Genomic DNA, 12,595 nt, shown 5'->3' with positions numbered 1-12,595 from the left:
CATCTCAGAAAGCTCATATAAGAACAAGACTCTGAATGCTGAAAGGTCGTCATGCTTTCATGCTTTGAAATAAAACACTCTGAAGCAAAATGACTGCCCACTAGTATATAAAGAACAGTGGTGCAGTGATCAGGACTGCTCTCAAGATCACATTTTGAAAAGCTAAAATCCATGTACAAAACCATGGATTCAAAAACAAAACAGCATTTGCACATGCAACATGTAACCAGAGATGGCTCAAACTATAAGCAACAAATCAGGTACATGAGAAGTTACAGCCCATCTCCTTATTTCCCTGACCATTTATTTAGTCTTGCATATAAGTCAGTAGTAATCAAGACAGTACTTTAGCACCACTCAGCGTATAATTCTCCTATAAGGGCAGTCTCCTGCTCACAACACACCGCATGTGTGTCTTAAAGAAGCATGTGAAAAATGTGTTTACCTGTGTCAAAAAAAGCTTTCAGTGGATGACTGCCTTTGGTGTTTTGATGTGCTGAAAAATGTTGTGTGGTTTGGATTTTCCTCCTCTTTTAAAGTGAATGCTTAAGATTCCAAAATCGTTATGACCCAACATAACTACAGGGGAATCTGACAGTGCTGTCACACTAAATTTGGAGGCCCACATTACCAGTTGTTATGTGCTAGTAAGTGCAGAGAAAAATAACCAGAGATGTCAAGCACATCACCTAGCATTTTCACTTCTGTTGGGGAGAGTTTGAACTCATCTTGTTAGCTGGCCTCTTGGGCTGAGTGGGTTGGAAACAATTCTAATGTTCAAAGTCATCTCCAAAATGCCACAGTGGAGGAGGAAGGAGAACGGACTGACAGAATAAATTACCCAAGCCAGTAGCAGGGTGAGGGCAAAATGGATGGGCTCCCTGGTAGCAATCAGGAAGAGGTGCTGCACTGCAGCTCCAGTCTGGCAACAAAGCCACAGAGATGTCTGTGTGACTGATACACTGCAGCACCCATGGGACAGCCAAGCAAAGGACCCAAAGAACTGGACTGGAAGGGCAGTAAGAAAGGGTAAGTAAGGAAGGTCAAGAAAGGGTACAGAGCTGTGGGCTTACACCATATGGGACCACAGGACTGAAACTTCCCCTGTGCTTGCCAAGATCTGTCTCACAACAGCTTATGCCTTTAAAAATCTCAGCAAGCCTCCAGCTAAAAAGCAGAGTTAAGATCTCCCTTACTTCCACACTGAGGACATTCCAACACTCTACTTCTCTCACACTGGAAAGGTTCCTGCATTTTGGTAAGCTCATTTTGTTTGGATTTTTTTTTCCCTCAGCTGGGCCAGGGAGATCCTAACACAGTGTATTGCTCACTCCGGTGGCAAAGGGCATGCTGCCTCCAGTGAATGCTTCTAAAATGAACGAGACAAGGATTCACAGTCAATACTTCTACTAGCTAGGTAGCTCTGTTTCTCCTCCCAGCAAGTGCTCTCTGTATGCTGAATGTGGGAGGCAGCATGTGAAAAACAGGGTGCTGTGAGAAAACTGTATCATGACCACCGATTATTAATAAAAGAAATTCCTCACCTCTGAGTTGCAGGTTTTTTATAGGTTCTTTTTTCACCGTAGTAAGAGCCCATAATTACAGTGCCCTTCTAGAGTGTACTGAATGCCTTTGAGGAGGATGTGGTTCTCAAGCTCTGAAAATGTGGTCTTTGGGTTTTCGGGTTTGATCCATCATGTGATCACTTTACAGTGATCACAACACTCTTTTTTTTTGGTAACCCACTGAATTTGAGCCTATGTAAAACACAACCACCACCACCACCAAATCCTGTCTGAAGGTCAGCACTCTTTGTGCCACATTTTAGAAGGAAGTAAAGTTTTTAGGAGGAAGTAAAGTGTGAGAGGGAAAATCTTTTGCTTTTAATTGGAAAATAATCTGGAAATCTTTTCAGTTTAAACTGTGCTTACCATCCCAGTCTTTCTCACCACTCCTGCCCACATTCTTCTCCACAGCACTGACCTAGCTCACCTTGTTTCCCCTTTCCTCTCCTTCATGACCACACCACACTTCATACAACTGCAGATGGTTATCAAACTCCCTTTTCCATCCAAGCTATAAATGCTTCACTTCTATAATCTTTCCTCTTGTGTAACTGACATTTTTTCCCCTCTCAACAGAACCAAAAATGTGAAGTGTCTTCCCACTCCAAGATGATGCTAACAATTCATTTTCTTTTCAAATGGCCTAAAGGTTTTTTAATTGGTAAGATGCTGACAGAGGAAATGGCAATGATGGACTTGCTCAAGTGTCTGTCTTCCATCTTCAGGACAGCAGATGTGAGATCAAAGGCTGCCAAATTCTAGGAGCACATTGGTATGTTGTGGCAAGGAAAGCCTTTGTCTTGAGAAGTGAAGATGCCTGAGGTGGATCAGAGACTACCTCACCTTAACTATCCATAGCTACAGGAACAGCAGTGACTGTATACTAACACAGAGGTTACAAAAATAAGATATTGGTCACTGGTATGCAGCAGAAGGAAGGAGGGGTGAGTAGGGAGTGAACAGGAAAAAGAGCCCAATAAAATCTAGACATAAACCCTGCATTTTTTGGAAAGTAGATGTCAAACATCATCTTTAAAAAAACAAGGGAAGAACACTGGGTGATGTGGTTGCCCCCCTTATAACTACACAAGCTGCACATCAGACTTAATGAAGGAAAAAAAATCAGTCCTGGCTGACAGGCACCACTGCATTCTTCAGCCAGTACAGGCGATAATCATGCCAGCACATTAAAGTTCAGGGGCACCCGGCATCTGACTTTGTTCACTAATTTAAGTGCAAAACACAGGTAAGAAGGCCAGAAGACAGACCATCTCCCAGCCAAAAGCCTTTCAAATGTATTTGTCAGCAAACAGACTGGCACATGTTTTGGTTCAGTGAGCTTTCAGCCTACAGAACCTGGTACCTTAGGGAATGTTAACAAAGAGTTGCAAACAGGTAATGAAGAAATATAAAACCATGTATGCTCTCCAGCTCCTATGCTTGTGAATTTTCTCTGCACTCCACTGAAAATTTTCTGGGCTGTAAAAATTTAAAAAGGGTTGAAAAAAACTGCCTTAACAATGCAGAAATACTATGTGAAGCAAAATATTTGATAATAAGTAGTGTCTTGCAGCTTATTCACTTCCCACACTAAAAAGCTGAACTCTTGCTGAACCACTACATCAGTAAAGCAAACTGGATGTGTTGGGCAATAGCGACCACCCTTTCTCCAACAGTAACACGCCAGCCAAAACAGGAACACTGAATTTTTTGCATCATCTTTGGGAAAATAATTAAAATGGCACTTGAGATTTCACACCCTTGTGGCACTTATTTTTCAGCAAATGCCTCCTTTCTCCCTAGTATTTTTCCTTTGTCCTTTCTTAGAATGCTTTTACAAAGGCTGTGGAAATCAACCGTGCTATTGCCAGTACCAATGCTCTACTTCAGCCCTCTTTGGAAGAAAATGCATATTTACACCTGGAATTACTCTTAGGTAATGTTTCAAGCAGGCTCTTTTATTCTGCATTACACTGGGAGGGAACTCATCAAGAAAAAGTGCACATGTAGAAAAACTCTATAGCAAGGTAGTGACATCCTGTGGAAAATCTGAAAGAGAGGTGATACCATAAAGAAGGCAGAACATAGGAAAACTGCAGAGCTTTGATGTTTCAGACACCAAAGTGCACAGGCCATTTATATCTGTTATAGTGGTTCTTTTTTAATTCTCTATCTAATGGTAATCTGAAAAGACAGTGGTAGTGTCTAAAGCCATAGCTACAGCAATATCATGTCAGTAGAAAATCAAGCAAGCAGAAAGAAGTGCAATCTGATGATCTAATTGCATATTAACATTCCTGTTTCCCTCACCCAAAAATCCATAGGTTTCCAAGTACAAAGAGCATGAGGGAGCAACAGCTGATTAAATTAGCTGGCTAAAATATAAGATAGTTACAAATTACCCATACTTTTTAAAGAAATGCATGTTCTGATATGTCATTTAAACTGGAATTTGAGCTCAGCAGTAATATCTGTTATTTAAAAACATCACAGATTTCTCAAAGTAGCTGCAAAGCAAAATCTGTTTGAAATTGCTCAGTTTTATGCATGGAGTTTTCTGCATGAGCTGGCAGATATATTTAAATTTTCTATTTATACAACAACTTACATCCATGTTTTACAAATATGAAGGAATATACTTTGTAACTGCCTAGTGAAACACATCACAATTTTAGAACTGACGAAACTCACACAAGGAGAAATGTCTTGTCTAGGATCAAGTTAGGAACAGATAAAATCTGCACTTTTAGAGCTAGAGCCTTGAGTGTATGCCTTCTTTGAATATAAAAAGACACTTTATCTTTAGTCATAAGATTGGCCATGTCATATAAGCCTTTGTACACAACCAACTTCTTCAGGCAGCAGCAAAATGAGCAATGATTAAAAAGAAATCAGTTCAGACCAAAGCAAATGTAAAGAGAAATCAGCTTTCTTGTCTTTGAAAGAAGGCAGTAAAAAGAAATAAACAAGAAAAGCCTCGAAACAAAGCAAATGGTCAGTCCACTTCACACTCAAATGTTTTACTTCAGGGATTTCTCAACACGATGTAGAATACAGTGTTTCAAATCCATTTCAAAATTTCAGTTTTGAACCCATGTTTTAAAATTAGACTTGGGGTATTTTCAACTCCTGATTTCAATTCCTGATGCCAGCTTTCTAGCATAGTCTTCCAGATTTTCACTGGCACAGGGAGGAGAAGCCAATTTCCCTATCTCTGAAATAAGCATGAGAAGTATTTGGTTACCCCATGCACCTTTTTCAGTGGCTATCAAATGATATTATGACTGCAGTACCTCCAGTGAGGGCCCTCCAGCCTAGAGACTGGGAACTGGGACTGCTTGGCAAAGTTGTAAATGTTCCTTGTCTCCCACTGCATGAACTAGACTTCTTGGTAGAGAGAATAATTTCCACCCCCAGACCTCAAAGTTTTATTTTCCAGCAACCTGGTGGGCAAATACCATCTGAACTTACAGTTTTGGGATTAATTAAATTACTTCATTAAAAAGTGGCTGGTTGGTGCTGCATGGAGTTGTTGTCCTCCACCCCTCCTGCCCGCCCCCTCCTTCCAACCTGTCCTGGAAATAAGCTCTCTCTACAGCTCTATAGATAGCAAATGCCTTCAGACATGCTTAATCGTTACCATCAAGTACAAAACCTGCCTGCTCTTAACAGTGAAGCATAAGAAAGTCCAGAGAAGTCCTTAGAGCTGACACAGCCACGGGAGGTGGGAGGCAGGGAACTGGATGGTTTTGTGAAGGAAGGAGAAGGCAGGATAAAAAAGGGGAAGGTACTGGCAAATTAGGCAAAATAGGTCCTCGCTCAAGATTATGTATTTTACAGTATAGCAACATGGAGCACTGCAGGGAATGTACACCTCATTAGTGGTGCAGGTTCATTCTCATAATTTCTAGTACCATGTGAAATCTCCAGTGGTGATAGCCCCAGTGCTATCACCAGGTTCATAACCTGTTTATTTTGTACCTTGCATGCTATAAAATGCAAATAGATATTGGTTTAGCTACCAGGAGTAAGTCTTTGTCACCTTTAAGAACATCAGCGCTCTGTTGAGATTTGGCTTTTATCTGCAAATGTTTTATGAGATCTCTGACTTCTTCCCAGATCTCAGCATGCACTGCTTGCTGTGAAATGCCCGCAAACGCTCTGTGTGAGCAGTGAGTGCAATGTCTGGTGTGCAACGCCTGCTGCACTAACACTGACACATAAGCCTAATTAATCTCTTGGGCAGTCTCAAGAGCCAGCCACGTGGTCTAGAGCCCATCTAACACTGGTGTGAAAACCCCCAGAGCCTGGCAGATGACCATTTAGGAGCCAGGGCTGGAAGGCTCAGGCTCGCATGCATAGAGAAGTAAAGCTGCATTGCTTACAAAAAGTCTGGAGACAGCACTGAGGTATAGATTCCTGAAGTTACTACCTCAGGTGTGTGTGGTTTGGTTTTTAATCCTTCATAGACAATCTCACTTGGATCTACTCACTCTAAACAGGAAAGTTAGAGATACTTCAGTGGTCATCCCTAGCTATTTCCCTGACCATTTGGCTTATGAATTCTGCAAGATAAACTACTTCAAAATAATGCCATGGAAAATAATAACAACAAAAAAAATCTGTTGATAGTGCACTCTGTATATGTTTCCTTCTTCAACATAATTTAATCTAAATTTAATTTAAAAAGCTGTGTAGTTCACATTCATTTAAAATAAATAGGACATTTCCGTCAGCCTACCCTATTAGTAATGTGGTTGTGGTAATAACATACAGCCACGTTGTACACCAATTACAGGATGCTGTTAGCTTTCTTGTTTATATGGTACTAAAGTCCTACACAATTGAAACAAGTCCCTGACCTCTTACAACATCAATAACAGGGGTACTTTGCACTCATACAGCACCTTTCATCTCAGAGTGCTTCTGACACATGAATTTTCATTACATCTACATACAGGTAGGTGTCTAGGCACACTTCAAAGGCAGGGAAACTGTGCCATGGAAAGGTTACACAACTTGGCACAAAGCCCTGGTGAACAGCTGGGAATGTGAACTCTCCCATTACTTGTTTTGAACGTCCAGACAATAATGCTTACCCCAAAACCAAGCTTCATAAGGCATTAATCAAAATGTTTAACCCCCTACCAAGTTTGCAAATGGCATGGGCAGACAATAAGCTCACTAATTCTTTTTGATACATTATTCATGACTTGTTCTCCTTTTCTGGCAACTTTCTTTTTTTAAGTAAAAAAAAAAAAACAAACAAAACAAAACAAAAAAACCAACAACAAAACCAGTCCAAAAAAAACCCCAATCAAATACAAGAAAAAACAGCAATTACTGCAAAATAATTTGGAATCCAAAACACTTAGCATTTCCTTTATGGCTCATCTGTTGGATCTCAAACATTACAACATGGGCAATGCATGGCAAGTTCTCTGCAGGGACCAGAGCACCTGAGTGCCCTCTGGAGAAAGAGGCAGCAGGGCTGTGCTTGCTCAGTTTTAGTTTCCAGGGGCCCACAAGCCACTGAACACCACGGATGCATACATAAGTTATGTTGGCACGCTAAACTGGCCAACAGCTACCGACAGTGACACAAACTAATGATCCATGGGCTGGCTACATGATAGCTACAAAGTTAAAAAAAAACCCAAACAAAAAACCCGTACTAGTGTTCCTTCCCATTGATAATTACTGCACTACTGGACTACTGCAAACAGACCTTGAGATCGAAACACTGCTCTCTGCCTGGCTTTTGCCACCCCATGAGCATCAGAGAGAGCTCCCAGCCACGCCTGCAAACTGTATTTAGCGCTGCCTAGGGTTGAGTCCGGGCTTCTGACAAAGTTAGTGAATTCATGCCCACCTCAGCTTTCTCCCTTTGTAAAAATGCTGATGCAAATGCACATTTATGTTACAAGTCAGGCCACCAGAATATATGTCAGGAGCTCTGGAACTGTGTTAAAAAGAAAAACTGATGTGGGTGGTGACGGATTTTTGAGCCCACGAAGTAGCAACGCTGTTATTTGTTGTTTGAGTTGTTTGAGGTTGTGTTGCTCTCCATCACACAGGAGGCATTTATTTTTTTATTTATTTCTAAGCAAGTACATCCAACATTTTTCAAGGGAGCCAGAACTTTTAATGTAAACTTTGTTTTCCAATGACTGAGCTCTAAATACAACAGTAATTATTGTGAATCTCAGGGTAAGATGTTGAGAGTTGAAAGCTCCTCTCAATGGCAGAATAAAAGAGACTTTCTCTCTTCTGGTGGTGTTAAACTCTTAGGATGAAAATGCTCTGTTGTGTATACTTGTATATATACATATATTTGTATATTGTGAGAGCAATATAGATGTATTTGTATATTTGTGAGGGCACCTGGAGAAAAAAAAAATATATAGATGCTTGCACATGAACACACACATTACAGACACACAGAGACACAGATCTGAGTGGAGAAGGAACATTTAGCCAAAATATTTGGGACTATTTTCCTGAAGGCCGTACTTTTAAGAAAGGTATGTAGTATTTAATTTTATAAAAGCCATGTAGCACTGTCAATAAACTAGAAATGGATTGCAGAAGGAAATCAAGAAAGTAAGTTAGAAATGGTTTATCTCTCTAATATTCTGGTAATTTACCTGGGCCTGCATCAGGACTACTTTTTTAAGTAAAGGAAAAAAAATCAGGTATTTGTCTGAGAGAATTTATGAGGTAAAGAAATGAGGTCAGCTCACTAGATTGGAGTAACTCCATAATATAGTCTTGTCCTAAGGCATTGTTGGATTAGAGTCCAGGGTCAACAGGAGGCTCTTCACTGGCTGTAGCAGTTCTGAAAGTGACTTCAGGAGCTGAGTTTATTAGTTCTTAAGCACTGTGCCAGCATTTTTTACTTCCTGTAAACTAAACAGTCTTGCCATGCCAAGCATCTTATTTGGGGCAATGGTGACAGCCTTAACCTATGTTCTGCAAACAATCTTTAGCCTTACTGTAAATTTCCCTTAACCTAGCAAGAAACCTAGAGGAAGCTGCATGCCAGGGATCTGGTAAATTTCTAGTGATGATTGCTATTGACTACAACTACTGAACACCCAGAAAAGCCTCTCAAGGCAATAGAAAAAAAAAAGAAAAAAAAAGGTGATTATCTTTGTTTCTCACTTTTCAATCTGAGGTATCTAATAATATAAGGTTTTGCTAAGAAGGCTCTGCTTTGAATGCTCTAATTCCAAATACTCTCCTCACCTGAGGGAGCGAGGTATGAATACCATACATCAAAAGGGGTTTATGACTTATAGCATTTCTTACACATCTCTTCTTCCCTGGTCAGGCAAGGTCCATTCTCTCCCTAATTTTTTTACAGTCATCTCTTACTTCTGACCTGCAGTTCTCCTGTCTCTTTTACAGTATTGCCCAGAGCAAGTAATATGCCTTCATACAAATTTTCCTTCCCTTATCATTCTTAGAAATCTGTGTTATCTGCAGTATACATTCAAAGGAAGGGGTACTGCAGCCTTTGCAGAGCTATCTGTTGGCACACCCATTCTTCTATGTTGCTTCCATTCATCCCTCACGTTAAAATTATTGCTTTTTTTGAAAATGTAAAGCAGAAAGGTGACTGGCTCAGCAATGTACTTGCAGTCTCTCAAGTCCAACAGTAACATTGTACAAGTGCAAAAAGTAACTTCTTCATGTATTACATAGAGGAAAATAAAATCACTGTCCTTTTGTCTGTATGAGGAACCCTTCAGACATGGAGTAGCTTTGTCCTTGCTTCAGTTTCCTGATTTCCATGTAGGTAAGGCTGGTAAAAAACTATCTTTCCAGCTTCTGGTCCTGAAATAAGCTGGAGTTCTAGCAGGCTGGATTTCTCCCTTTTCAATTAAATATCTCCCCACGCAGCCATCTGAGACGAGGGATAAACCCAACTCTCCTGAAAACCCAATCCTATGACTTGGCTATCAAACAAAACACATTTTCTAAGATATTTTTGTCCCTAACACTGTCAAAGTCGTTAAAGTGTTTACATGTATCATTCACAGATTCACATCCCTCCTGTGTCACTGGTACCCAGCCAGACAGAAGGACCCTTGCTTATAAAATCACTTGCAAATTTTGAAATCTTGGTTCAGAGCACACTGAAGCCATGGGGATGTTTTTTTATAGGCTGACATTTACCTTGAATTGAGCTGACCTTGTACGAAGCAAACTGTATGAATGCACCTGTCATATTCAGTTTGCTGAGTGCACGGCTTTCAATTTAACTTCTACTATATGCTATTAACATGGCATAATTATTAGCATTTAAATCTCCTTTTCCTTTGTCATTTCTATATTTAGATTTGCCTTCCCTCTCCCCCCCCTCAGTAGGCTTAAAGAAGACTGACTTAGTAGGAAAGCATATAGTTGTTAGACAAGGATGGAATTGTATTTTTTAGTATTACAGTTTATTTAAAGGACTAGGAATCAAAATGCGATTGACACAGCCATGACAAACATATGATTAATGTTAGCTATTTTTTCCCACTGTAGTATTTTTCCTTTCACTTTCTGCTTTACAAGTGCTTGAAAGTACCCAATTTTCTGATATTTTTGCTCAAGAAGCACAGGAGCAAGTGTCTGTTCTTAGCCAAACTGAGTGACTTAGGACAAGGATAAAGCTATATGGGGTGCAATACTTAGTGTGGCTGCCCAGCTTAACACTTGCAAGTAAGTAGTAGTGTATGCCATCCTACTAAAAATGTAATGACAGGTCCCATATAGTGCAGCCTAACACAAGACAGGGCCTGGATTGTCATAAATACCAAAACGCGAGAGCAGAGATTCCCCCACGCCCCAGTGCAGGGGCAAACGAGCACTAGCTGGGGCAGGGGAGTGGGTACATCAAGCCTTGAACATGTTCTCGGTGCAAACGCAGCAAGCGGGGATTGGGAGGACGAAATGGGGTGGCTGCATGTCAGGGGGATAGGCTGACAGCGGGCTCGGATACACCGGGCTGTCTTCTCGGTGCCTGTGCCAGGGGACAGCCTTAGGTCACCAACACCGCTGGAGAACTGCAGCAGTGCCGAGGCTCACAGAGCACCGGCGGGGGCAGGGGTGCAGCCGGAGGTTCACCTGCCCGGAGGGTGCGGAGCGGCTCCCCGGGGGATGCTGCGCTCCTCCCGGCCAGCCGCGGCGGGGGCTCTCGGCGGCGGGGCCGAACCGCTGCGGCAGCGGCAGCGCCGCGGGGCGGGGGGGCCGCGGCTCCGCTCCGGCAGCGGGCGGCGGCAGCCGGGCCGCCCGCCCCGCTCCAGCCGCCGAGCCGCGCTGCACTGCGCTAGGGGCTGCTGCACCTGAGCGCCCGTGTCAGCGCGGGGATAAAGACTGCCAGCCCCCGGCCAACGCATTATGTAATTTCAGATTATATAATGCTGAAATGAGAGGGGGAAAGATTCCTCAAAACAACCCAAACCCTGCCATCCTTCCCCGGGCATCTCCTGGGACGCGGCGGGGGGCAGCCCGTGGTCTCGGGCGGCCGCCGGGGCAGGCACGCCGGCATTGGGGCCGCAGTCCCCGCCCGGCGCGATGAGTCGGGGCAGGACGGCTCGCCACGGCTCGGCTCGGCTCTCCGTCCCTTGCCTTCCCGGCGGAGGCACCGACAGCGCCAGCCCGGCGCTGCGGGAGGGCGGGCGGGAGGGAGAGGGTAGCTTCCCGGAGAGGCGCTGCCTTACCTGCTCCCCGAAGTCGATGGCGATGTTGGTGATGCCGAGAGGGACCAGGAACCGGATCAGGGGCCAGTAGTTAGTGAGCGCTGGAAATTTCACCATAGTCCCAGCTGCGCGGTGACCCGCGGCGCATCTGCCGCGGCAGGAGACGGCGCGGGAGGACGGCGGGGGGAAGGATGAAAGGGCACCGGAGGAGGGTGCGTGCGTGTCCCTGTGCGTGTGTGCGGGCGGGGAGGGGGTGGGGGGGAGATAAGGGAGAGGGAGAGGAGCAGTAGAGCCCCCTAAAAATAAAGAGCCGGGGAGCGGGCGGGGGGCCGGTCCGGTCCCTCCCTGCCCGGCGCGGCGCTGGCTGGGCGGCGGGGCGCGCTGTGCTGCCGCCTTAGCAGGAGACCCGAGAGATCAAGTCCATCCCCGCCGCCCTCCTCCCACACAACAATGATCCGCCGCCGCTGCCGCCGCCGCCGCCGCTGCCGGAAAAAAAAAGAGGAGGGACACCGCCGCCAGCCACTCGTGCGGGCAGCGCTGCCATCCTCGGGGCGCGGGGGCCAGGGGAAGGGCCGGGCCGGGCCCCCCCCCGCCTGACGCTCGCCGGCGGCGGGGCGACGGCCGCGGCGCCGCGCAGGAAAACACCGCCCTCCTTCTCGTCCTCCTCCTCCTCCTCCTCCTCCTCCTCCTCCTCCTCCTCCTCCTCCTCCTCCTCCTCCCCGCCGCCGCTGCGGGGACGGCGCAGGCCGCGGTGCGGCGCGGCAGCCGGCGGCGGTGCCCGTGCGGAGCGGCGCGGGGCCGGCGGCGGTGCGGGCCGTGCGGGGCCGGCGGCGGGGCCCGGCCGCGGGGCGCCGCTCCGGGCTGCGCGGGCTGGCAGAGCACGTGGGTTTGACACACGCTCGCAGACGGGTGGCGGCGGCGGGGGAAAGAGCGGCACCGAGCGGCTCCTCCCGACGCCGGAGCGGCCGCGCCGCGCCCCCCGGCCGTGGCGGGGCCGCGCCGGGCTCGGCACCTGTCCGCACACCTTCACTCCGCCGGGTCCCGGTGGGCGCCCTGGGCTTCCCCCATCCGCACGCCCGCCGCCCTCATCGTGCAGCCGGGGGCACGGGAAGGCGTTCCCGGGCCGTGGGCTTCGGGCCTCGGGCAGCGGCACTTGTGCAGGTGCAGGAAGGGTGGGAGTCCTCCACACGGCGTCAGCCAGCGTGTCTGACCCACAGCTCTTCCGGTCAAAACCCTGAAATAAAAAAATCTTGAGCGTTTGGCAGTGTAACATCTTCATCTTTCAAGATCTCTGCCCTTGCTCTGGGCAAGGGAATGTGCTTGTGGCCTAAGGGAGCT

General features: G+C 45.8%; 1 protein-coding gene across 1 annotated transcript in view; it reads right to left on the bottom strand.

Moving 5' to 3' along the window:
- ANKH (ANKH inorganic pyrophosphate transport regulator) overlaps positions 1-11,791 on the bottom strand; it is a 107,580-nt gene extending 95,789 nt beyond the window's left edge. Inside the window, exon 1 of the mRNA XM_066559625.1 lies at positions 11,279-11,791. Within this exon, the coding sequence (XP_066415722.1) occupies positions 11,279-11,374 (96 nt within the window). The 5' untranslated portion in view covers positions 11,375-11,791. The remainder of the gene's footprint in view (positions 1-11,278) is intronic.
- Between the last annotated feature and the right edge of the window lie 804 nt (positions 11,792-12,595).

This window comes from Molothrus aeneus, chromosome 1 (genome assembly GCF_037042795.1).
Source record: "Molothrus aeneus isolate 106 chromosome 1, BPBGC_Maene_1.0, whole genome shotgun sequence".
NCBI classification, from domain to species: Eukaryota; Metazoa; Chordata; class Aves; order Passeriformes; family Icteridae; genus Molothrus; species Molothrus aeneus.
The sequence above is the reverse complement of the archived record's forward strand: the minus strand, read 5'-3'. Positions and strand labels throughout refer to the sequence as shown.